This window comes from Mustela lutreola, chromosome 13 (assembly GCF_030435805.1).
Source record: "Mustela lutreola isolate mMusLut2 chromosome 13, mMusLut2.pri, whole genome shotgun sequence".
In the NCBI taxonomy this organism is placed as follows: domain Eukaryota; kingdom Metazoa; phylum Chordata; class Mammalia; order Carnivora; family Mustelidae; genus Mustela; species Mustela lutreola.
The window spans coordinates 56,126,531-56,151,305 of NC_081302.1; the positions used below are offsets into that span (position 1 = coordinate 56,126,531).

Sequence of the window (24,775 nt, forward strand, 5' to 3'; positions counted from 1 at the left end):
GGACCCCCACTCCACAGCCCGCCAACGCCCGCCAGCCCCTGCCTCCAGGGCAGCTCTCGGCCAGGGGTCAGCGGTGCAGAGGAGCCCGCTAGACCTGGCTTAGAGCGCGGCCACCCCAGTCTGGGCCCCGGGCCTCGGCGGGTCCCCGGTCCCGGAACCCCCAAGCAGTGGCGCCCCCGCTCCTATGAGCGCACAAGGCCGGGGACCGCCGGAACGCTGGGACCCGCCGCGTTCGGGCGCTGGCTCCCGACCCGGCAGCAGGGGCCCGGGCCGAGCGGCTCCGCGTGCTGCGCTCCGGCCGCCCAGTGCGGGGAGGACGCGCGGCAGCGCCAGCCTCGGGGCCGCGCTGGTTAGGTAGCAGGGGGGACCGGAAGGATGGCGAGGAAGTAGGAAAGGGTTTCCTGAGATGAAAGATTACTTCCGTCCGGGCTCTGGCCTCTCTCTGGAGCCGGCTCGTTAGGGGCAGGGGAGCGGGGTGCGCGGGGCTCGGGGGCAGCGCCTTGCCACCTGCAGCGCCCGCAGCGGGCGGGACGCGCGCGGCCCTGTCGGGGGGCTAACGCGGGGGGATTCTTGCAGGTAGGAGTCGAGAGCATTTCCTAGCGCCCAAGCCATGGTGGCCAAACAGCGGATCCGGATGGCCAACGAGAAGCACAGCAAAAACATCACCCAGAGGGGGAACGTAGCCAAAACCCTGGTAAGGCGGGGGCGGCGCCGACCGGGCAGAGCGGGGCCGAGCGGGGCCGAGCGGGCTGGGGCGGGGCGGGGCGGGGCCGGCCGGGCGGGTGGCGGGCACCGGGCCCGGCCTCCCTACTCCTCGCTCCCCGGCCCCAGCCCGCCCCTCCCGCAGGGTCCCGCAGCGTGGGCGCCGAGAGCCGGGCTCTGGGAGGCAAGGACCTCGCGGTGCTCTTGCGGGCGGCGAGGGCCGGGGTGGTGGTGGGCCCCTTGGGGAGTGGCTGCTGGGGTTACCACGGAGGCTCGCAAGAGCCTCCCCAGGAGAAAATGGGGCCTTTGTCTCTGGGGAAAAACGGAAAGTCATATCCTTAAGGAATAGTTAAACCAACTGCGTGACATGGGGCCCGGAAGTAGGTGCTAGAACGTTTGGTGAATGAATGAGTAAATGGAGGCCACTGATCATCACCTCCTTCCAGGCTTTGACCCCTGCCCTCCACCCTCAACAGACTCCCACCACGATAAGGTTTTCTCTCCAGCCCCTTTGTAATGGGGCTGTATAAGTTGGAAGGGCCCAGAGTGGGAAACCATGTTTCCCTCCACCCTCCTTTCTCTCCTTCGCCTCTTCCCTAGTGAGGCCTCTGACCACCAGAATGAAGTTTAAATTCAACATTCCTCTATCTCACCCTGTGAGCTCTGGCGGGTCCTGATGGTATGATCCAGAACTCTGGAGAATAGACGAAAGGTTTTTATCACTGGAGTCTAACGTAAAATCCGGGCCTTACACACAGGGTTTTCTTTTAGCAAAGCAGAAGATCTTCAAGAGAAAATGCCAGGCCCGTGATTTTGGATTCTCAGAGGCATGCCTGGGATGAGTTGTTGGGCAGTGTTGGTCTCCAAGTCTATGAGCCAAGGCGCCTGGAATCTATTATCCTAGACACATAAGCAAAGTCCAGCTGAAGCTTGGGGTTTGGCTGGAAAAGCTTGCAGACCTGATGAGGCAATTCCTTTTAGCCAAAGAAATGATGCTAGTTTGTAACTGAGCAAAAAGCTGGAACTGCTATCATCACAGCAGAATTCCTACAAAACCAAGCAGTACCATGGCAGAGAAACCTTAGAATCAAACTCAGCTCTGCCTAGAGCTGTATACACAGCTTGAGACTTAAAAAGTTATGCTTGAAATTCTCTCTTTGGGTGTTAGATTGTTTAGGTGTGACTGAGCAGTAAAATGCACTTACACTATTGAATCAAAAACACTTTTCACCTAGATCTCTTTTTCCTATTTGTTTTTACTCAAAATAAATAAATAAATAAATAAATCTTGCTATCCCAATTGACCTTGAAAACAAATTTTAATTGATATTAAACCACTTAGGGTTTTATATCCCTAGGAGATCACTTTGTCCTAGATACCATACAGATTAGCTGATGTGCTGAAAAATCTCTGGTTCCATGGTTCTTTTTAATGAACTAAGAAACAAAGAATTAAGGAAGTTATTAACTGAAGGTTGACAAGTATGGCCTGCAAAAGTAGCAATTCTAGAACTGGTTTGCAAAGCCAATGTATCCATTAGGCTTGGTAAACTCAACAACTGCCATGTGGAGCTTTGTAAGACCATTGGAAAGTGAGAACTGGGGGAAAGCGAAAGTTACTTTCTTCAAAATAAGAAGATTTAAAATTGGGAGATAATGTTTAAATATCTAGAAAATGTACGTACCCCCATTTCCACTGAAGTAAACTTCCAGAGCTACATTCAGATTTCTTTAATCTATGATGTGAATGAATTTTAATAGGTTCTGATAGACCATGGAGTGGGCCCTTCTAATGTGCCTGGCATCTGGGGTGGGGGTGTCCAAACGGCCCTATTACATGTGTAATGAAAGTTTTCCAAACCAAGCCACAATCTCTGTTTATCTTCAGGTGGTTAGAAGGGCTCCTCGGCTGCCTTTATTGTAAACAGAACAGCATCAAAATAGAAAATTGAAATTTTCTTTCAAAAGGAAATACTCTAAATCCTAAATCTCATTTTCCTAATTGCAGGTCAAACACAATTATACTTTGAAAGATGTAACTTGCAAGGGATAACCTATTCAGGATGCGATTGGGGAACATGTGAACAGATTATAACTGAAAATTCAGAATCATCATTCAGAAATAAATCCCTTCAGTTGTATGCAGATGTTTCAGTTTTTCCTTAGCTAATAGCTATGGCATGAATATTATTCTCCCAGATAGCAGATAAATCCAAGAAACAAAGAAATAGAATAATCGTTTTGTAATTACACGGTACCAATTTCTTCATTAACGAAGGGGTATGTAAACTTCAGAATTCAGAGTTACCCTGCTGGTGTATAAGCACAGGGAAAGCCAGCCTCTGACATTCCAAAGCCTCAGTAAGTTGCAAACTCCTGTTTGAAATGAACCATGTCATTTGCAGGATTCTACTGCTCTTTTTACCTTTCCCAGCAACAGATTGAGCCGTAGGTGCATTGCCCCAATGGGATTGTGCTGGGTACTGCTTCCAAAAAAGAGGAACTTAAAGCTCTCAGAAAAAGGATATATTGCCATTCTTGAGCTCTGCAAGTCCCCCAAATAATATTGATCCACTGGAAAATGTCATCCAACAGATTTTTGTGTTGTATATTCCAGGCTCTTCATGTTGATAATTTGTGTTTTTCTACAAAGGAATAACAATGGACTCCATTTGGTATACACGCTAGACCAGTCATTCATTGACAGGCTCCCGAATTCACTTGTTGGCTTTGCTGGAGTTAGAGTGAAATGAACTTTTTATATGGCATCGGTGGGATGATAGCAACAGAGCTGTGGTTTCTGGTCAGCTGTGACAGATTGTTAGGGCATTAGTGAAGATGGTGGGGAGGGGTAAGTGCCACAGTCCGTTCGGGTAACTTCAGTTAATATCTTGATTATTTACTTGATATGCCCTTGATCTGGTGTTAAAGGCCAAAATATGATTCAGAACAGCTCTGGGTAAAGTTATGCAGCTGGATAAGACTGATTTTTGTCCTCATGTGGTCAAGAGCAGCTGCCATTCCCTTGCAGCATGTTTCTTTCCTGCAAGAGCGGTGCTAGATACAAGCTTGTCAAGGACACACACTGAGAGGTTTTCATCTTTTAGAGCTCACTGACCATTAGCACTTTAACCTACACTTCTCTAGTAAGAGAGCTGCAGGGACAACCCTATAACCAGTTAGGAAGTATTTATAAAAAACAACAATAGCCTTCCTAGACCCTGTCTCTACTCTACTTGACCTATGAAATCATATTTAATGAAGTTCATATGCTTATTCATTCTTTAATGAACACTCCTTGAGCCCCTACTATGTTTAAGTCCTGAGCCAGGCGTTGCTGTGTGTTGCAACAGGGAAGAGCCATGGTGGCTGCCCTCATGAGCCCACAGTATGATCACGAGGATAAATGGATACACACTAGACACTGACAAGAAAAAGTGCATGGCAATATGTAAGTGGTCAGTGAGCCCACTCGAGGTAGAGGACAGGAGGCTCTCAGAATGGAATGGGGAAGCTGGGAACCAAAGGACCATCGCCTTATCTGTAATAAAATGAGTTCTCTAACTTTTACTGGTGATAGATTGTTTCTGGCTCACCCATGTGAGGAAGCATTAGTGAATTATTCCATTTTTTTCACTCCAGCTTCTCCCTTTTTATTTGAGAAATTCACCACCTTTTTTTGGATGCTTCTCCCCAAAAACAGCTTTTCCATTGACTGATTTGATTTTAAGGACCAAGCCCTACCTGCCAATAGACTGGGAGGGGTTGTGGATGGTGGTTTTTAATACATCTGTGCAGTTGGTTGGAGGGGAGCAGAAGCTATGCAGGGCTCTGGGTTCGTGTGGGCATGGTGGTGCCCTTCTGCTCCCCAGGGAATGCGGAGATTTCACCAACGAGAAAGCTTCACTGAGGTTCGGGAGCTTTATTACAAAATGCTGCTTCCTTCGCATATCCACTCATGATTGCTGGGAGGCTTCTGCCTTTCCAAGGATTTCCACGGCACCAACTTGCCAACTTTTTTTGGCACGTAGAAGATTCTGAGAAAATGGCTGTTCTGTGACCTTACTTAGAATCCACAGATGCGGGGAATTAAAGATGAGTCCTTTAATGGAAAACACCCAGGTTCTCTAATGGGGCAGACCTAAATCCCAACCCTTGCTCAAGTTCCCAAACTTCAGGGGTCCATTTCCCAGCTACAAATCGGAGATGATAATTTGCCTTGTACCGCGTTGTGGGTGGTGGAAACAGGGGTCGTAGACTGCCTGGGAGAGAGCCTGGCGTAGAGTGTGCCTTCCACACATGGAAGCGATTTGTCGTAGCATCATTTGGGGCTCCTGAATCACTCAATTGTTTTGTGTATTTTTACCCCATCTGTCCCCAGAATAGCTAAGCCCACCATGTTCACTGAGTTACAAGAGCATAAATAAGGTCATGATGAATCTTTTCATACCTATCTGGACCCTTTACAGTTGAATTTCTTCATCTGTGTCTGCCCACTGGGCATTGAGATTGGATCTGTCTCACTCAATGTGAGTCATCTCAGCCTTTAGTGGTGTCTAGTAATACCCCACAAATGTTTCCCGAATCAACGAACCTAACCTTCCTTTCCATTCTTTTCAGAGGCCGCAAGAAGAGAAATACCCCGTGGGACCATGGCTGTTGGCACTGTTTGTTTTTGTTGTCTGTGGCTCAGGTATGGGTTTTTCACTGACCTCACAGCCCATGTTCTGCTCTGTCCTTCAGAAACACACTTCACAAGTAAATAGACAAAGAAGTATATTGGCCTGGGATTCAAGTTAATCACTGACTGAAGCCTTCCTCTCAGCAGGGTTTGATTTGGTCTCTAGTCTAGCAGAGCAAATACGAATAGAGACAGAATTGATATACTATCAAATCATAATCATAAAATGATTACACTGAGCCATTAAGTTGGCTATAAACACTGTAGAGTTCAGTTAAACCTTTGTGTGGAAGCATAGCCTAAAAAGGGCAGTTAGAACAGGAGCACCTGTCTGCCCGAGATAGATCCAGATTCCAGAGAAAGGGAGAGGCTTTCTCCTTAAGAGAAAATGCCACAGAGCTCCTAAATAGAACTGAGCCTTTGACCTGTGCCTCAACATACAGTCCCCCCGTACTGGAAGGTGGTAAGTTCAGAGAACTTTACTTACACTCATGTGTAAACACACACACACACACACACACACACACACACACACACACACACAGGAGAGGTTTGAACAAAGGATTATGCATTGTTTCTAGCTGAATTCTGTTATTGGGAGTCTTGTAATTTCTCCATGGGTTGGGTCTTGAAAATAGTGCTAAGTGAGGAGAAGTGAGGTCACTTCTAACAAGGTAGGCCTTCGGAGGTTCCCAAGATCTTAAAGAAACAAAACTGAACTCCATTCCCAGTGATGTAATTCGAAGGGAATCCCTTACCCAACATGGGGATCCCTCATCTTTAACAGAGGCTACCCAGCCTCTGCTAGAATACTTCTGAGGGTAGAGGGCTCACCTCTTCAAAAAGCCTATTCCATTTCTGGATAGCTCTAATTCTGTTAGAGGTATCCCCCCTCTTTTGAGCTACACTGTGCCGTCTTCTCAATAGTTCAGGTGTGAACTCCTAAAACCACAAGGCATGGCCTCATTGTCTTCCGAACATCTTGAATCTTCAGATTATTTTATTTTATTTTTTTTTTTTAAAGATTTTATTTATTTATTTGACAGAGATCACAAGTAGGCAGAGAGGCAGGCAGAGAGAGAGGAGGAAGCAGGCTCCCCACTGAGCAGAGAGCCCGATGCGGGACCCGATCCCAGGACCCTGAGATCATGACCTGAGCCGAAGGCAGCGGCTTAACCCACTGAGCCACCCAGGCGCCCATCTTCAGATTATTTTAAAGATGAGTTTAAAGTCTGCAAAATGAACTCCCCTACTTCTCCCAGCCTCGCCTCATAAGATGTGGTTTCTGGACCCCTCTTCTGGATACACTCCATGACACTCTTTTAGAGCTCATACAGAGCATTTGCAGCTGCAGAAGTGGGTCTAGAAATGGTGTGACTGCTACAGAGGCAGGAGGCCTGTTACTGCCCTTGATCCCATCACTCCGCTTCTCTCAATATGGCCCGAGCTTTGGTTCATTTTCAGCGGTCACAGCACATCCTAGACTCACACCGAGCTAATGACCCACCTAGCGCCACCAGGCTCTTCTTTACATAAACGTCCTGCAAGCTCAGAAACGCATCTTCACACACCACCCCCCAAACCAAGTTGTCTTTTATCCCCATCACACATTGCTTTATTGCACTCGTGGCCCTCATCAACATATGAAATTATTTCATTTGCTTACTTATTATCCATTTTCTGCCACTGGGACATAAGCTCAGGGAAGGCAGTGTTTTTTTTGTCCAGGAAATCTGTACGTTCTTGTAAGAATCTAGCACACAGTGCGTGCTCAGTGTGGTTGGATGGACTTGTGGACATGAGGATGGTGAATGAAGCCAGATACACCCCGTACTGTAGATACCCAGCTGACTTCTCTGAGACCTCATACAAAGCTTCATGAGTATTTCTATTAAAATTTTATTGTCGGTTGTCAGTTGTCTTTCTACAGAGTAGCCACTAAGTCTAGAAATATAGAAGAACAGACACCATAAACGGCTTGCCGATCTTACCATGTATGATTTGGTCAGTGACATTACATGATATGGTCAGTGTATCACCTTCATCAGCAACATGCAGTTCAGAGCAGTGTAGAAAACTGCAAGGAATTCGGTGCATTGATGCCATGTTTCCGTCAGCTGCCTGCCTATTCCTCTGTCACACATCACCTCCAATGATCCCGTCTCTGCTTTTCACACCAAAACAGAACAAAGAAAACGTGCCGCACAAATATCAAGAGAAGCAAATCTATATAAAAAGGCAATCTCCATTTTCAGGCTTTATGGCCAGCCTGTACGTTGCTCAATCTTGAACCTTGAGCCTTTTATCTAATCCTCTTTCCTGGCCAGCTTTACGGTCTCTGAAAACATGCTATTCCTCCAAGTCACTGATAAAAGTGTAGACATGGCGAAGCCCACGGAACGCAGTTAGAGAAAACTCCCTTCAGGTTGACCTTGAGCCTCTCAGCAAAACTCGTGCAAACCGTCACCATGTGGTGGGGGTTCCTGTGGGCCTGGCACAGTGCCGGGCTCTGGGAACACAGATGCCTCCGGAAGGCTGCAGGCACTGAGCGGGGTGAGGGGGAGATAAGGAAGCCGTTTGTTGTACCTGGGGGCTGAGTGATGTGATAGCGGAGTGCCCAGTGTGCTTGGCGGGCATGGATAAGGGACTGTCTCCGTCTGTGTGGACTGCTGTGACAGAACACCACGGGCTAGGTGGCTGGTAAAGAGCGGAACGTCATGCTCACAGTCCTGGGGGTAGGAAGTCAGACCGGGGTGCCCGCATGGCCGAGTGAGGGTCATTTTTCCTTGTATCTTCCTGTGGGATCTTCGCATGGCAAGAGGGTGAGGGAGCTCTGTGGGGTGTCTTTCATGACAGCACTGATCCCATTCACGAGGCTGCCCCCCTCATGACCCAGCCACCCGCTAATTCCCCTAGCTTCTACGGCCATCCCATTAGACATTAGGATTCCAACCTGTGAGTGCAGGAGAATGCACACAGCCAGACTACAGTGGGGACTTCTAAATCACACCAGGCAGAGGGCAAAGTTTCCCAGAGGAAGGGCTGTTTGGGGTGAGCACTAAAGAACAAAATAGCTCGAGACAGTACTGCCAGGCTCAAGAATGGCCAAAGCCCAGTCGTAGGGATCCATGAGCCTAGTCATCCCACAGCTGGGGTTCTCAGGGACTAAACAGATCCAGAGCCAATACTGTTGTCTTTTTTGATGTCAAGATACACATTAACTGCTTCAGCTGGGTTAGCTAGCCTGTGGGGGGCAGGGGGAGGCGATTCAGTCAATAAAGTGATTCGGTCCGTTTTTCTCAAACCCACGTTGGTTCTCAATACTCATCCTTTTCGAAGGGCTTAAAAACCTTCTCTAAATTACATTTTAATTATAGTCTTGCCAGGCTCTCGGTCTATATAGTGGGAACAGTGTCTTTTTCCCCTTGGGTAAATTGGGACATCTGCTGACAACAATCTTTTGGAGTTCTCCCAGCCTTCATTCGTTTTTCCAAGGATTAAATACATTGGCTCTGTGATCCTTTCTGTGAGTTTGTGCAGGGGCCTGCGATGGGAGGCTGCAGGGCCGGAGACGCGGATGTCAAGCTACTGAGAGGACACAACAGCCCCCTGCCCCTGCCCCCTTTCAGACCCCTGCTCTCCTAGTCAGGAGTTGGGTCACCTTACTTTCTCTGTGCTCCGTTAACATGCTACCATGATCCCTAAGTCAGGGGCCTCATCTCTTTTCAAATTGTAACTAAGACTCATCCACTACCGCCACTTTTTTTTTTTTTTTTTTTTTTTTTTTTTTTTGCAAGCCTTTGCTCAAGCCGGGCACTGTTCTCACAGAAATGTGTCACTCCTCCCAACTTGTCCTTGGTACCGGGCCCTTCCTTCTATCTTGGCACGTGTCCTTCGCTAGCCAAGCATGTCATGAAAAGTGCAATAACTCCTCCCGACCTATCCCTGTGGCCACCTCCCTGGGACGAGTCACGATTCCGTTCATCTTGCAGAACCTCCCGTCCCTCTTGAGTTTCTCCCTCCGAGGGTTCCAGGGCCGGCATGTTCTCTGCAGTGTGGGAAGGAGGGCGGTTTCTGCCCCAAGTCCAGCCAGGCAGCTCCTCTGCTTCATGTCCTGAGCCGCCTCGGGGATGGGGTCACTGGAGCTCCTGGTCACTGTTGTCTCTGAATCCGCGTGGCTGGTGGTTCTGTTGCTGGTCCACGTTGCTGGTGTGTCTGTTTTTATGCAGGAAACTTACGGAATCTTCGAAGATTAATGAAGGTGTGGATCATGGATCTGATTCTCTTGAAAGACTCGTGTGCATTACCTCACTCTGTTAACCCGTTTTTCTATTAATGATTGGTTGGGCAAAGTGCTCTTTTTAGAAATAGTGTCGGCGTACCTAGGATGGGTAAATATTCAGGTCAGGCGAATCATCAGGAACGTACATCTTCTCTGCTTTCTTAGCTAGATTGTGGGAAAGGATCCAGACTGGGAAAATGTTGGCATTGAAGTATATGGTCTCTTATTGGCCACCCTTACTCCATTTTATGTGGAAAAACAAGTTCCCAAACCTCCAGGAGGTTACTGGGCCCCTTAACTATGGAGAGTCCTGACCCCTTGCTTCTTTGCTGTGGCCTTCCTCATTCTCCACACATGCCTTTCGTGCCTGCCATGCTGATAAGAGCAAGATAAGGAAAAGGAAGTGCGGGAGAAGAATCAGTAAAGTGGGGAGGGTACAGAGTGCAGACGCCCAGAGACCCCTGACACGAACACGCAGCCGGCGAACGCCCACCCCCTCACTAGGAAACCAGATAAGAGCGCCAGACCTCCTGGGGCTGCCCTGAGCTCAGGCCCGGGGTTGGAAACCCTAATACCTTGTCCCGTGGACCTGAGTTGGAGGAAGCTCTCTAAATACACCCCTTCAGAGTAGGTAGATTTCCACTTTCCATGATTGCAAAAGGACTCTTGGGCAAGACACTTCTTTGAAACCTGACCAATTGGCTGTAATAGGCTAAGAGGTTAAGAGGCCTTGGAGAGGGGGGATAGTTCTGGAATGTGCCAGATGTAGGTTCAAAGCCGAGATTCGCTATCAGCTGGACAACCTTGGACACATGATTTACTGTCCCTATCGATTTCCTTTGTGATCAGAGAGGGAAACTAGTAGCCCTTCACCCATAGCAAGCTTGAATCCTACAGCTTCCATCAGTGCCCTCACGGAAGCCATCATGGAGAATGGTTATGCCACCAGGGGGATGGAGGGGGTGGCATTTGGCTTCCATTTGCCTTTGCTCCGTCCAGGCTCAGCCCCTCGCATTGGTCTTGATCTTTCACAAAGCAACAGGCCCTCCCTCTCCACTCCAAGGATGAGTGTGAGCAATTTAAGTGATAACCCCCCCGGGTTCATGAGACTCTCTTCTGATAATAAAGCATCAGAATCTTTCAGACCTGCCCACACAGGAAGAGGGACGGAAAAGGGAAGCCCCCCACATGCAGAAATCAATGAATAGGGGGTTGTACTTTAAGTTGCGTATCAGAAATAAAATGTAAGTTGCATTTCCTTAACCCAACCTGAATGCACCACTGTTTGGCTCTAGGAGTTTTCTTTGTGAGACACAAAAGTTTTGGGAACAGTGTGTTCTTTTGAGATACAGTATTCTCCATGTTGGACATCTCAGGCCATGCTGTCCTTTGTTCTGTTTAATTTGGTAACTATTGTTATTCGTATTATATACATTTTGTCAGAAATCTAAAACCTGTTTCTCAGCTGAATACCTGTTCTGAGTCTCCTCTGAGGATGATTCTGAATAAGCCAGAAATTTTTCTCGTTTAAGTCTTGGCCTGGGATTTGGTTTGGCTTGGGCCTTTTTAACTGGTAGGATTTGTCTTTCCTTGGTTTCCAAGGACCCCAGATGCACACTGAAGCCCAGAGGATTCAGGCCCCTCCCTCGCTTGGAGACTTAGCTGTGTTTTTCTCTCCCTGGTTTATAAAAACAATATCTTCCATTTCTACAGGCAGTGGGGCTCTTTCCAGATAAACAGCTCATCCTGACTGTCCTGGTCCCCAGTGGCAAACCTGCCTCCTTGAGAACCGTGTGATAGCTTCTGAGGAGTGCTTGTTGTTATCTGGAGACTCAGAGACAAGCGTGACCCAGAATGTCTGTCTGAGGCAGCAGAGATGTTGTCACCCAGATAGGCCAACAGCTATCTCTGGGAGACACTTGCGGTCCTGACGTACTGTCCCAGAGCACTAGTGAAGCTAGTCACCTCTGCCTGCAGCCCCCAACCCAGGCCTCTGGGGTTTTCCTCTCCCCTTTGTCCTTAGCAACTTCAAGAGCCTGATGGGGAAGGCTTGGGAGGCCATAGTCGAGCTCTGGGGAAAGTATGCTGCAGGTGACCAATCACGTTCGCCCTAAACCAGGAGGTGACAGCAGAGTCCAGTGTTCATCTTTGCCATTCCTGGCCAAGGCTTTTGCTAACGTTCGGGCCACGGTGTTGGCAGGATAACCCAACCATCTTCGGCATTTTCAGCTTTCCTCTTTGACTAGAAGCCTCCTGGATTCGATGAAATTAGGTCTTTTCCTTAACTTGTTGGCTGTTCAGACAATTTGGTTGGTGAGTCAGCATATACACGTATCTTGTGATCCTGAGGCATTATTTACCTTTTCCGAGCCCTGGTGTGAAACTGGACATTGACAGCAGCAGTCTGAGGCAGCACTTGTTGCAACATGGCCATACCCTTCCGCATCCTTTCCCCTCACTGAGGTTTCCGGTGGATTCTTGGAGGCGTCATCTCATTCCCATGATCCCTTGACTCCCAAGGAGAAACTCTTATGTACCAGCCATGTCCCGGTTCCTCCCTCAGACTATTTCTCCCTCACATATTCCTAATTTCAATTTTATTCCTCTCGCTCTGGCCAAGCCTGATATTCATTTCCTAATTAGAGATTATGAGAATTTTAATGGCTACAGAAGCATGGGTATTCTCGAAAGTGATGAGCTTATATCCCCCATCAAAGGGAAACCTCTCGGGGAATAAGACTAACCAATGCCTGCTATTTCCTTCGGACTTTTCTCTGTTTTCCAGTTTTGTCAATGAGCATGTATTACTTTTATAATCAGAAAAAATTAAGCGTATTTGAAGAGGAAAACATTTAGACTAGTGGTTTTTAGCCTTTAAAAAAAAAAAAATAAGAGCAGCTGAATTCTGTTCAAATGTTAGAGGGAAATAAATGAAAGAGTAGCTGTTCTGGTCGAAGTGGGACCTGTGTGTGTGTGTGTGCGTGTGCGCATTTGTGAGGGAGTGTGTGTGTGTGTGTGTGTGTGTGTGTGTACGGGGTACCTCTTGTGTTGCTGGATATTCTGATTTTTCCATGCCAGGAAGGGAATAGATATCTGGACCCTCTTTGCATATCAGCAAGGAAACTGCTCTGGCCCAGAGCTGGTCTTTCAAGACAGAGCTAATGCCTCTCAGGAGAGGGCCTGCTAGGTTGATCAGGCACGTGAACTGTGAGTTGCCGCACTGTGTGTGGGCAGCAACATTCCCTTTGTCTGTCACTTAACAGACTACACTCTCCTGAATCCTCCAGGGACTCTGCGTGCTGGGGGCTCAGGGGAGGAGGAGGTGAGAGCGTGTCACAGACCAGGCTCATTTTTCAGGGCAGCCTCCTCAGAACAGATGTGAAGAAGTGCTTCCCTGAGATGTTCGTAGCTGGGCCTGAACCACTCCTGTTCCCCAAGCTTCATGTTCCAGGTGGTCCAACTGTCTCCCTTGACATAAGGCTCCTCTGTTTCTGGAAGACCCAGCACCCCCACCCTCCCTAGAATGGGCGGCTTTTGTTAAGAACGGTGTGGAGGAGGGAAAGGGCCAAGCTATGTGTGTGCCGGCTCCGGGGCCAGGCTCCCCAGATTAACCTGGCTCTGCCACCTACTAGCCGTGTGGCCTTGCCCAACTTCTGCCCATGCTAACCCTTGTTTCTCCCATTCTTAAAAGATGTGGGGATGGTCGGTCTCTCATTCCTAGGACCTTAGGAGCTTGTTGCTATTGTCATTATGTCAATGACCCTTGGTCACACTGTCTCCCCACCTCTCGGCCTCCCAAGCAAGGTTCTGACCAAGATTCTGAAAGCTTACAGAGAAAGAAAGCATTTATCTTTCTAGTGACTTTATTGGGTTATGTTAAGAAAACTCGTATGAGGATAGATAGCTCTGAGGTTCTGAGGAAGCTGTGGCAGACCCAGCTCCCCCTGGACAGGTGAGGGACAGTTTGTCATTCAGAGGTCGGTGGTGTCACTTCTGCTGGGATAGCTGGAGCCTCTTCTCTATTTCTAGAAAGAATTCTTTATAAACTAGCGGATAAGAGTGAGAAGGACCTCTTTGTACAGCTGTTTTGGCTACCATTTCCTGAGTACTTACTACAACACAAGGCCTTACATGTACCTTTTTCTTCTCGTCTCATAATCCTTACAAAAAGGCTATGGTGCTCATTTTTCCAGATCATGAAACTGAGGCTTATTGGAGGAAATCAGCCCACATCCCACAGCTAAAGCATGAGGGAGCTGTTACCCAAACCTGAACTCTAAACCCATCCACTTCCTATTAACCCTGCCTGCCTTCTCTCTCACCACTTCTCCCTAAGTACTACCAAGTGGAAGTTTTTCACCAACCTTAGACCTCTAGTCTACAACTGCATTTTGAAAACAACTCCTGTTAAAACATGTCCTACTCTCCCTGCCAGAGGTTCCAGGTACACGGCCATCCTAGGTCTGCTCCCAAATGGATAAAACCTTGACCCAGCCATGGGCTGCTTGCTGACTAGGCCACCGGTCACCCGATCACCTTACTCTTTTCTGGACCTTGCTCCAGGACAGACTTGAATTCACCATGTCTTCAGGTTGACCAGTAAACACCGGCCTTTCCTGGAAACCTCCAGAACGATCTCGAAACTGTGACACCCAAAATGGTTGTCACATCCTCTGAGGCTGACTGGCCAGCAGAAGGCTTGAGGGACTGAGCAGGCCTGGAGGAGCCCTTCTGTTTCACCACTGGAGAAAGACTGAGGACATTCCTCTGCTCAGGAACTCTTGCCTCGGGACCTGAGATGGACACTCTGGAAAAGATGTCTCATCTGCCTCTGGCTCCCACGAGGTGAGCTGCGAACTCCCTCGTTCTGTGCCACCGTCTGCCCTATGTTTTTGGGTCTGTGTATGGTCTGCCCTAGCATTTGGGTCTGTGTATGGTCTGCCGCTCAGAAGAGCATTTCTGCTGTCTGCCATTTTATTGGAGATAGAGGGCATCCCATTCTTTGCTAATAATATGCCTTCTTCCCATAGTGCCTTTCTGCCCTCGTGTATCCCAGGCACTTCTCTCTCTTCCCTCTTCTCCATCTCTGGAGAAGCTACTGGGAAAGGGATCGGGAATAGTATCCTACCTTTGACTCTCTTTGTACTGAACCTTCCTGAGAGCTTAATGATCCACCTTTGCAATATCTTATTTCTTGACCTTCCTTCTTGTCTCTCACAGAACCTGTCCTTTTTCTTACCAGCTCTTTTTTATTATTATTTTTAAATGAAAAATAATCAGAATTAAGTCATTTCTAGAGTTGTCTTACCCTCCTAAATGATATTCCTCTGGGCCATCTCAATCTCTCTCCTCAGTAACTCTTTTTATCTCGCTTCTCCTCAACCTTATTTTCAATAAAAGTGGCCTTCTGAAGTTTCCACTTGTCGGGAAGGCAGCTTTCTGGCAGTCTCCTCTTGTCTAGTTGTCTGATGGTTTCCTGGGGGATCCCTTCCTGTCATCCCCATGTCCTTCTGGCACTCCCAATTATTGGGATAGGTCAGTCCCCAGGGTAAGAGAGGGTTGGGATGACATAGTCCCAGGACTTAAGGAGTTTATTGTCTTTCATGACTTTCTTTCCCTTCCAAAGACTAAGCTCTTGCAACATTGGAATTTAAAAGTGGTCATTTGCTGTTGACTCTTGGTCCACAAAATAATTGTTTGAGGATTTTTTTTTTTAAGATTTTATTTATTTGACAGAGAGACACAACCAGAGAGGAAACACAAGCAGGGAGAGTGGGAGAGGGAGAACAGGCTTACCATGAAGCAAGGAGCACTATGTGGGCCTCGATCCCAGGACCCTGGGATCATGACCTGAGCCATAGACAGACGCTTAATGACTGAGCCACCCAGGCACCCCGGGGATTTTTAATACATGTGTTCCTCCATGCTCTTTGCAATTGTTCACCTTTTGTTCCTCCAATAAGTATTTACTGAGGAACTACTATGTGCCTGGAGCTGAGCTAGGCCCAGAGGTATAGTCAGGAGCAAAATCATCCAAGGTCCCAGGGTGCCTGGTTGACTGAGTTGGTTAAGCATCCAGCTCTTGGTTTTGGCTCAGGTCATGATCTCAGGATCATGGTATTGAGCCCCATGTAGGGCTCCACACTCAGCAGGAGTCTGCTTAGATATTCTCTTCCCTCTGCACCTACCTCCCTCACTCACATTCTCTTTCTCTTAAATAAATAACTACAGCTTTAAAAAAAAAAAATCAAGGTCCCTGCTTTCCTGGAGCTTACAGCCTAGTGGGAAAGCAATATGAGTTCATCAAGTGGTCATGCTGAAATATATGAAATTTCAGCCGTAACAGTGTTTGAAGGAGAAGCATGTAAGACTGGGAAAGCATCTAACGCAAGAGGCATCCTCTGAGCAAACGGTTCTCCAGGTGTGGTCCCTGGACCAATAGCCTCAGCATCACCTGTGACTGACCTGGCTAGAAATACACATTCTCATTTCCCACTCTGGACCCATTGGATTAGAAACTCGGCCGGGGGGTCCAGCTTCTGTTTTCATGCGTCCTCAGGAGACTATTGTACACACGACGTGGGTTTGAGAATTCATGCTTCTGATGGTCAAAGAAGGCTTCCCTGCAGAAATAACTTTTGGATTAGAAGGGAAAACCAGGCCATAGGACAGGGCGGGAGAAATCTTAAAGACAGAAAAAAATGGCATTTGCAGAGGCCTTGTGGTGAGAGCAGAGGGCTTTTGAAAACATGAGGGATTACCCCGAGAAAGAAGAGTAATACAAGTTGTGCCCAAGCAGGTTGATAAGGCCGGGATACGCAGGTCATGGAAGCCTCATCAAGGATTGGACAGTAGGAAGCTTTGATGTACTTTAAACACAGGGATGACACAATCATATTTGTTTTCATTTAAAGAATAATACTAGCTACAGTATGGAGCAAGGATTGAAGAGGAGCAAGAGTAGGCCAGTTAGAGGGCATTGCAGGGGTCTGGGGGAAGATGGCAGTAACTTGCACTAGGGTAGTTTCCAGAGGCAAGGAGAGAAAGGGGCATAATTGCAAGATACTTAGGTCAAGTCCCTGGATCTTTGGTGATCAGCTGGGGTGTTAAGGAGGAGTCTGGAATTTGGGGTTTACATATAAGATGGAAGATAGCGATGTCAAGTCTGCTGGTGGGAGGTGAGCATGAGAAGGTTCTGTTGCGTTTGAATGTCTTTGAGCCACCTATGTGTAGATCTCAATTAGATAGTGGGAGGTGTGGGTCTGGAGCTCTGAGAAGTCAGAGCTGGCAGTACAGTCCACAGATGAGTCATCCAAAGCTAAGAGCCAACTAAAATTGTGGGCTAGGGTGAGGTCGCCCAGGGAGAAAGAATGTTAACGAACAGAAGAAAGCCAGAATGCTCATTGAGGAACATCATTATTCTCGTTTACTGGTCAGGTGGAGTTAGAATGACCCTTACGAAACCCATGGCATGTGAAGAGCCAAAGAGAAGGAAGAACACTAGAAGCCAGGAGAATATAGGGTCACGGAGGCCAAGGGAAGAGAGAGGTGAAGGAGGGAGTGGTCCACAATGGCGACTAGGGAAGGAAGACAAGAAGCAGGTGGGAAATGCCCTTTGGATTAAGTGAGGTGGAGGGAGATTTGTGGCTTTAGTAAGAAATATTTCAGTGGACTGAAGAGAGCAGAAGCTACACTGACGTGCGTTGAGGTGGGGATTGAACGTCAGGAAAGGGAGTGAGTGTAAACAGCTTTCTCGAAAAGGTGGTAGAGTGGAAAAGAGGGCACCTGTTGTTGGCAGATGTGGAGTCAGGAGGATTGTTCTGGTTTGTGTGACCATTGGGCGTCAATGATGCTTGCATTCGAAAGCCTAAGTATTTCATTGCGAGGGGGCTGGTTAAATAAAATAAGAGATGGGACTATCTGAGTTTACTGACGATCAGGAAGCTAAACAGGATGCAGAGGGCAGAGGCTCCGGGATTCTGCAGCTCCTGCTCCAGCCTGGATTTTTCTGAACCTCAGCGACCTGCCCAAGGCCAGATGCCCTGACCTGGAATGCCTGCCGTCCCTCCTTTTCTTGGCATCTCTCCTCCCTGCTGTCTGGCTTACCCACAGCCCCTTTGCTACAGCCTGCTCAGCTGTTTTCTCAGCTTTGTTCACCCACTGTTAAGTTATTAACTTGTCAGGGTCCAGACTCCCCACTTCCTTTCCCACTTTGAACCCACTGCTGGCTCCCTTCCTGTTCGCTGCCTCGCAAAGTCAGCACTTGGAAGCCCGGGGCTGCTCTGCGGGTCATTACTGGCAGCCACAGACAACTACAATTACCGTAATTGGTATAGAATGCCGAAGGCTTCTTAAAGACATTATTACAACTGAAAAAGGAATAATAAACACAGCCATCTCTCCATTATCTTAGAGGTGGAGGCAAATGGCGAGCTTAAGATAAACTTTATTCAACGTCATTTCTCCAAGCGTGTTCAATTTCAGAGTCACCTGTAACCCTATGAAGGACCGTCAGATTCTCACATGTTAATGGATGGATTCAGTAGGGTCAGGAGTGATCTTTAATAAGTTCTTAAAGCAGATTCAGTCACTGGTAAGTTTTAATACAAGTGTGGAGACTCTGAAACTAGAAGATTTTTGTCTGAGAGTCTTTAGAAACATTTGCAGCCGGTCCTTAAACAGAACTGGGTGGTTTTATCATTACCCAGCACTTTTGAAGTCATGAATTAACTGAATGGGGCATGATGGACTTAAAGCACAGGCTGTTTCCTATTTGTCGACCTCCATTTCTCGTCTAAGGATAAAATTCAGGGAGAAATAACATTTTCAAGCATTATAGGATGGGCAGATTCTTTTGCTTAGGTCATGATATTTATTCCTTGTAATGCTTTGAGATCCGTATTACCTACAGGTGTACAAATAGAGGAATCAGGGCTCAGAACTATTCAGGAATTTCGCAAAGCACACACCTCTAGCGAGCCGTAGGCAGTCCTGGGCACTTGAGCTCCCGGCTTCCTGCTCATCCGTGGAGAAGAAGCAGTCATTCCTGTAGGAATGGGAGTATTAGCAACGAGCCCTGTGCACCGAGTCCTCGAGGCACGCAGAGCCTTCGTCTGTGTCGTGTCCTCTAATCCTTAGAACAGCACAGCAAGCATCACGGTCCTCGTTTTACACAAGAGGAAACAAACGCCAAATGGTTAAATTATTCGTCCAGTCTGTCACACGGCCCTCCAGTGAAGACCTGGTGCCATCTGAGCCTAACATTTCACTGCACCCTTGTCTGTCAATATTCGGGATGTTTCCCTGATCCCAGGAACAAAACATGAGGCGTGGTAGATGTAAACAGTTTTTCCCTAACGTTGTTGAATATTACAGCCGCCTCCCAGCACTCTGTTGGGCTGGAAGATGGAAGAATTTACTTAATGTTTTTTAAATTAAATTTATTTAATTTTTATTCCCTGTCAGCCTTGGGAGGGGAGGACAGACCTGCCCGCCATGTCCGTAAGGTACTTTTCCACCCAGGTAGCAACTTCTCCCATCAAGACGCATCCCCAAACCCAGAAGCAGCCAAGCAGACCTCTGAGCACAACCAGAACTAAATATCGAAATCCCTTCTTCGCTGTATCTGGAGAAGAGCCCTTCTGACCTTCGCCCAGAGCGCGCTCGCTTTAATTTTCCACGTAATTCTAACAGCCTCCGTGTTCCACTGGGTCTGTAGCAACATCATAATGGAAGAGGGCCCATTGCAGGTTGGTATTGTGACACCAGAAAGGTGAGCAGAGATGGTCATAGTGAAACAAAGAAGACAGAAGCAGAAATGAGAGCCCAGCGTACAGCCCGGGAACGCCACACACAGACTCCACGGCACTGCTCCAGTGAAGTCAGATCAATGACTCTTTTTCATTAGGGTCACACCAAGCATTTATGAAAAATTACCATTGTGTCATGTTTGGGGACAATCCAATTTAGGAGAATAGTGATGATGTGTGCAGGATTTGGGGTTTTTGTTTTTTGTTTTTCAGGAAAAAAAAAAAAATGCATTCATGCTTTATCTCTCCTTCAAGTCTAGCTATCCAAGAAAGATTGCCCAAGGCCCTGTGTGCTTAGTCTTTGTACACCTGAAGCACAGTATTCGGCCCACAGTGCTGCTCACTAATGTTAGATGATGAAATGCCAACAGCTCGTTTCCTGAGGACTCCAGAGAGCCTGTTTTCCTGTGGCCTCTCAGCTGCATTCCTGTGTATTCTGTGTTTAGACAGGACTCAGGGAAAGGATACCCAGCTTCGTGTCAGGAAAAAAAAAATCCTGCCACACAGGGTAGCTGCCGTGTCCTTCATTCCCGTTGGCCTCCTCAAGACTGACCAACATTGCTGGCTGGAGAGGGTGTAGAACAGAAGCTGGGCCTGACTTTCCTGGGACGCATGTGACAGCGAGAGCTAGCACCAGGCCGGGGGAGCTGAGGAAGCAGCTCTTAGCAAAACAGGCGAGGGCGAGGGCGCCTGGAATCCTCTGCGGGCTTTCAGGCTCCCCCCCCCCCCCCCCGCAGGATAAAATCAGTGTGGCTAGGATGGGAGCTCGCTGTCCTGCAGAACATGTGCAGGCAGCCCCGAGATCTTGCACTGAGGGCTCCAGGCAGCCAGCCCTCCACCCCCCGCCCCCACGCTTGGCACATCTGCTCCCAGCACCTGGCCCGCGTTTCCAGCTCAGGGGCTGCTTGTTTTCCAGGTCTCCGCTGTTTTGAAAAGGCAGCCTCACTGACCTGTAAAATGGTGAAATGAGTGCAGTGCCCGTATGGAAAGAGCCCTGTCCCCCTCTCCCCAGCGGCCACCAAACCCTTCTGGGGAAGGGGGGGCCATAGCCCTACATGCCTGAGGGAATTCTGGCCTTCGCTCCTGATGGAATTAGCAGGAGTTATCCCTAAATCCCCGAGGCATCCATCAGCCAACCCAGCCAGGCTTCCTTTTTAAAGAAGTTCACTGACCTCTTGTTAACTTAACTCCTTGTTAGGAAATATCTAATCAGCTGTATGCTCCCACGTCCAGGGCCCAGGGGTCGGCAGGAGCGGGGCTCACCATGGGCTGGGGTTTCCGGCTGCGTGCTGCCTGGTACCTGAGCTGTCTGTCTTGTTTTCCTCTTTCAGCTATCTTTCAGATCATTCAGAGCATAAGGATGGGCATGTGAGGAGGCCCGGGGCTTTGACACTGCCCCTCTCTCTGGAGGGCGGAGGACCACTTAAGCTTTTAGCCGGGTATCTGTGGGAAGCAAACAAGACACACAGAATAGAAAAAAAGTCTCCCTCAGTTGTTCCCTGATCACTTCATCGTGGATGTCAGACCAAATTGCCTTCTCACAGGACATCTTGGTACATCCGTGTTCTGGAGCGGAAAGGACATTTTGCTTTTCTGTTGGCGAGATTGGTAGCTCCCAGGTGTCCACAGCAGCACACTGTTTTCTGGTTTGGCCCTTGGTTTCACTGATGTATATGTGGTCTCTGAATGATCACCAGTTTACTTTCTGTGGATACAACCCCTCCTCCATTGGGAATTGGTTTTGCAAATAAATGTCTTTGTTCAACCTTACACCATGTGTGGGCTACCATGAGAATACCGAAGTGAAGAAAATGCCAGCATAACTCCAGGTGGGGTTGGGAGAATGGGGGGGGGGGGGCGGGAACTGGGCTAGAGGATTGGGACAGGGTCAGGAATCTGTATCTGGGGAACCAGAGCTAGATTTACCTTCAGGGCTTTTGCCCAGAATGAAGTCCCAGGCGGCTCTAATAACCTTGGATTTTCCACCCATTCCACTTTTTTAAATTTTTTTGATCTTTTGAGGGGGTTTTTGTGGGGTTTCTTTGTTCTTTTTTTGTTTCAACACAAAAAAGGCACCTACAAAGTGTTAAGTTTCGATTAGCTGTTATCACCTCTTTGTCTGCCTGAGGACTTGGTGGGGAACAGATGTCTGAGGCCTCTTTATGAAAATCAATCAACCTTAGGTCCCAGCCCTGCCCTAGTGAGGAGCACAGGCGGCCAGGAATCCCGGAGTGAGTCCCACCTCACTCTGGGTGGTCAGCCCCAAGGCTGGGAGGGTGAGACCCAGGGCTTGTGGGTACAAACCTCCCCTCCCTGGCCAGCCTCCCCACGGCGCCTCAAAGTGTGGTCTGCCTCTAACTGACATCCCAGCATGAGCGGGGTGGAGGGGGAGTGGAGGGCATCTCAAAATGCAGACTCTGGGGTTCCACCTCAAGTCTGCCAAATTTAAAGTGCTACAGGCGGAACTAAGACTAATGTTTTGTCAAGCTCCCTAGGTGAGGCTTATGCACTCAAAATCTTGAGGATCACGATCCTGAGAAAGCCCAGCTAAAGAGGGAGTGAGTTTTGACGCCCTCCAAGAAGCAAAGGCACCCCAAGCATGCTCTTAAGCAGACCGATCCTGGTGGGGCAGAGGGGAGGGAGGTAGGGGCTAGTAGGCGTGCCCTTTTGTTCCACTTTCAGTGAGGCCTAAGGAAGTCCTAGGGGCAGCCACAGAGATCAGCAACAGGATTGGAGATGCTCACCCTGCAAATTGAAACAGGCCTGGGGTGCATTTTAAAATTCCATCTCTGCATTCTTGGCAGTTTTTTTCATTCCTGAATATTATGAGAGCTTTAAACACGGAAGTGGCCAGGACATCTGGGGGCTGGCGGGGGGGGGGGGGGGTGTGGGTCCACTGGAGTCTTTCACCCCAGACCCTTCAGGGATTTTCTTTAAGGCCTGCTTTCCTTCCCATCCTCCTTTTCCTCCTCTCATTCCCACTGAGAAGGGGGAAGGTTTTGGAGCAGGCTTGCTCCAAAATTAGCAACCCCAGGAAAGCCCCCCACCCTTGTGCTCCTCTCACCGCTTCCCCCCCAACCCCCTCCCAAGCTGACAGAAGACACTTGCCACCACAAGGGTGCACACGAGATGCTCTGCGAGCTGGTTCCCCTCGTCCTGTTGGATCCGCTGCCCGCTCCCTTCTAGGTCACGGCGTAAGACCAGTGTACTATGAAAGATCAGACCTTAGGGCTCCTGCCAAGAGGCTGGAAGATGAAAGACCACTTGATGTCAGGTTTACCTGGTCTGTGCTCTCGTCCGCGCCATCTCTAACTCCCACAGTGCCCAGACCTGATCTGAGTATGGCCTTGCTCTTCCTGCCCTGAGAGCAGCATACCCACCAAACCACTGGCAAAGGCCGTGACTGGGCCCTGTCTTTGGGGTGCCTCCTTTATTGGATGGAGTCTTCCACCAATACTAGCTTGGTCTTTTCCACAGTAGTAGTAGTCCATGGGAGCGATCATCTCTCTTTCAAGGAAAGGGAAACTGAGATTTAGCCAGATTGGGCTCCAGATAAACCCAGTGGTCCCCGGGTGACAGGTGTGGTGGGCTGAGCCAGCAGCTATGGGTAAAACTGCCTGAGATCAATCGATCTCCCCAAGCTATGCAATCATGCACAAATTGGTTTTCTATTACTTTCCAGGTAGCCTCCCAGAAGTACTTGTATGTGACTGACTGCCCTCCCTGGTGACTACTTCTGTCACCCTTCTGAAAGAGGAGACAGGGGCTGCCCCAAGTAAATCAGAGTCATGGTTGATTTATGCTGTCCAGCCGAGACTTAGGGACATTTTGTGCCGTGACACATAGTCAGAAATACATGGCAGCCCAAAGTACAACACACCCACCAAAACAGGTTTTCTAGAACCACACTTACCCTTAACATATGTCATGCGCTCTTCCCAGCCCCCGCACCTTGGACCATTTAATTTCTCTAATGCACCCTGCTCAACGAGTCTTATAACCCAAGAGTAGGTTCCAACCCACAGTTTGAAAACCCCGCTCCTGGGGCGGAAAAACAAGCCCTTTGCGGGAGACAGATGAACAGGTCTCACAAGGTAAGAAAGTTTGCACCTCACTTTACATTCTGGTAAGAACTTGAGTCACACCAGTCACAGCCCATCAATACCTTCTATGGCCTATAAGCATTCTGTCTGGGTCATTAGGATCCCACAAAAGAACACTAAACCCCTTGAATTCATTGAAATAACGGGAAATAAACACCACATTCCCTTTGTCAACAATCACTTGCCATTCCTCACCATCACTTGGGGTGGGGATGTCTGTTTTTTGTTTTGTTTTTATGTGCAGTTAACCAGCATATAGTACATTATAAATTTTTGATGTAGTGCTCAATGGATGGCTGTTTTTTAAAGCTGGAATCCACTGCGGGTTCGGCTGAGACTCAGTCTCCTGGGAAGAAGGGCAGATGTGTATGTATTGGTTTTTAGTGTCCACATGATTCTGAAGTTGCCCATCCACCCAATAGCATTTGGGAAACAGTCACTGGTTTAAGCTTTGACTTCATTTAAGCCAAAGCGGGGACTCAGCAGCAGTTCCCCCAAACCTAACGGTGCAGCAACCCTGCACAAGAGTTTCTCCCGCCTCCAAAGAAGCATTTGGGCTTCTCTGCAGAGCTCAGCGACAATGAGACTCAATGTCTTATCTGGCCCCAGGTCTTGCGTGTCCTTTGTCGTCTCAAGTAGATCACAGAGAGGGGTACACAGTGGCTTCATACTTGACTCCAGGAGCTCTGTAGGAGGGAAGCCTGCATGGTGGGAAGGCTAAGAGCTTCTTCCAGGACTCGACCTCCCAGAGCATACTTCAAGATCAAACACTGTCTCTGGGAAGGCTAGCGCACTGATGAAAGAGCTCGCTGGTCCAGAAGAGAAGGAAGCCATGCTTTGCTGAAAGGCAGTTCTGATCCTCTGCAAACATAGGAATATTCTTGCTTAAGATCCAGATGCTGCCGTGCCGGGGTAACAACTGGAAAGCTCAGTCCCTCAGCCATTGGACGTTGACTTCTCTCTCACACGAGTCTGGCTGGAGTGGGCTGGCCAAGCTTCCCTTCACAGAGTGTCCGTGTAGTCCAGGTTACGCTGCCGTCACTACCCAAGGTCACTGTGCCACTGAAAGTGAGGTGTAGTAGGGATAACAGTCTTCACTGCCCTGGCCCAGAGGGGACCCTTCACTTCTAGCTCACCATGACATTGGCCCCTGCGAGTCCCATGGCCCAGCCTGTCTGCAGGGAAGATGGGGAGACAG

At 48.5% G+C, this 24,775-nt stretch overlaps 1 protein-coding gene across 3 annotated transcripts; it reads left to right on the plus strand.

Annotated features, from left to right (window-relative positions):
- The first annotated feature begins 219 nt into the window (after positions 1–219).
- Positions 220–21,244, plus strand: SERP2 (stress associated endoplasmic reticulum protein family member 2). Of its 3 annotated transcripts, none has more exons than XM_059144322.1 (4): positions 220–354; positions 577–694; positions 5,323–5,395; positions 19,131–20,799. In XM_059144322.1, exons 2-4 carry the CDS (start codon positions 611–613, stop codon positions 19,262–19,264), a joined length of 291 nt encoding a protein of 96 aa, XP_059000305.1. In that variant the 5' UTR covers positions 220–354; positions 577–610; the 3' UTR covers positions 19,265–20,799. The 3 variants fall into 3 exon arrangements, 2 of the variants coding, with proteins under 2 accessions (XP_059000305.1, XP_059000306.1); XR_009346990.1 differs by lacking the exons at positions 220–354; positions 19,131–20,799 and adding exons at positions 14,101–14,510; positions 20,806–21,244 and having other exon boundaries at positions 427–694; XM_059144323.1 differs by lacking the exons at positions 220–354; positions 19,131–20,799 and adding an exon at positions 20,806–21,244 and having other exon boundaries at positions 436–694.
- Positions 21,245–24,775: the final 3,531 nt, after the last annotated feature.

Coding starts and splice junctions, on each gene's coding strand:
- SERP2 (XM_059144322.1), top strand. CDS start 611: ATGGTGGCCAAACAGCGGATCCGGATGGCCAACGAGAAGCACAGCAAA. Junction 695..5,322: donor GGAACGTAGCCAAAACCCTG/GTAAGGCGGGGG, acceptor CATTCTTTTCAG/AGGCCGCAAGAAGAGAAATA. Junction 5,396..19,130: donor TTTTGTTGTCTGTGGCTCAG/GTATGGGTTTTT, acceptor ATTCCCTGTCAG/CCTTGGGAGGGGAGGACAGA.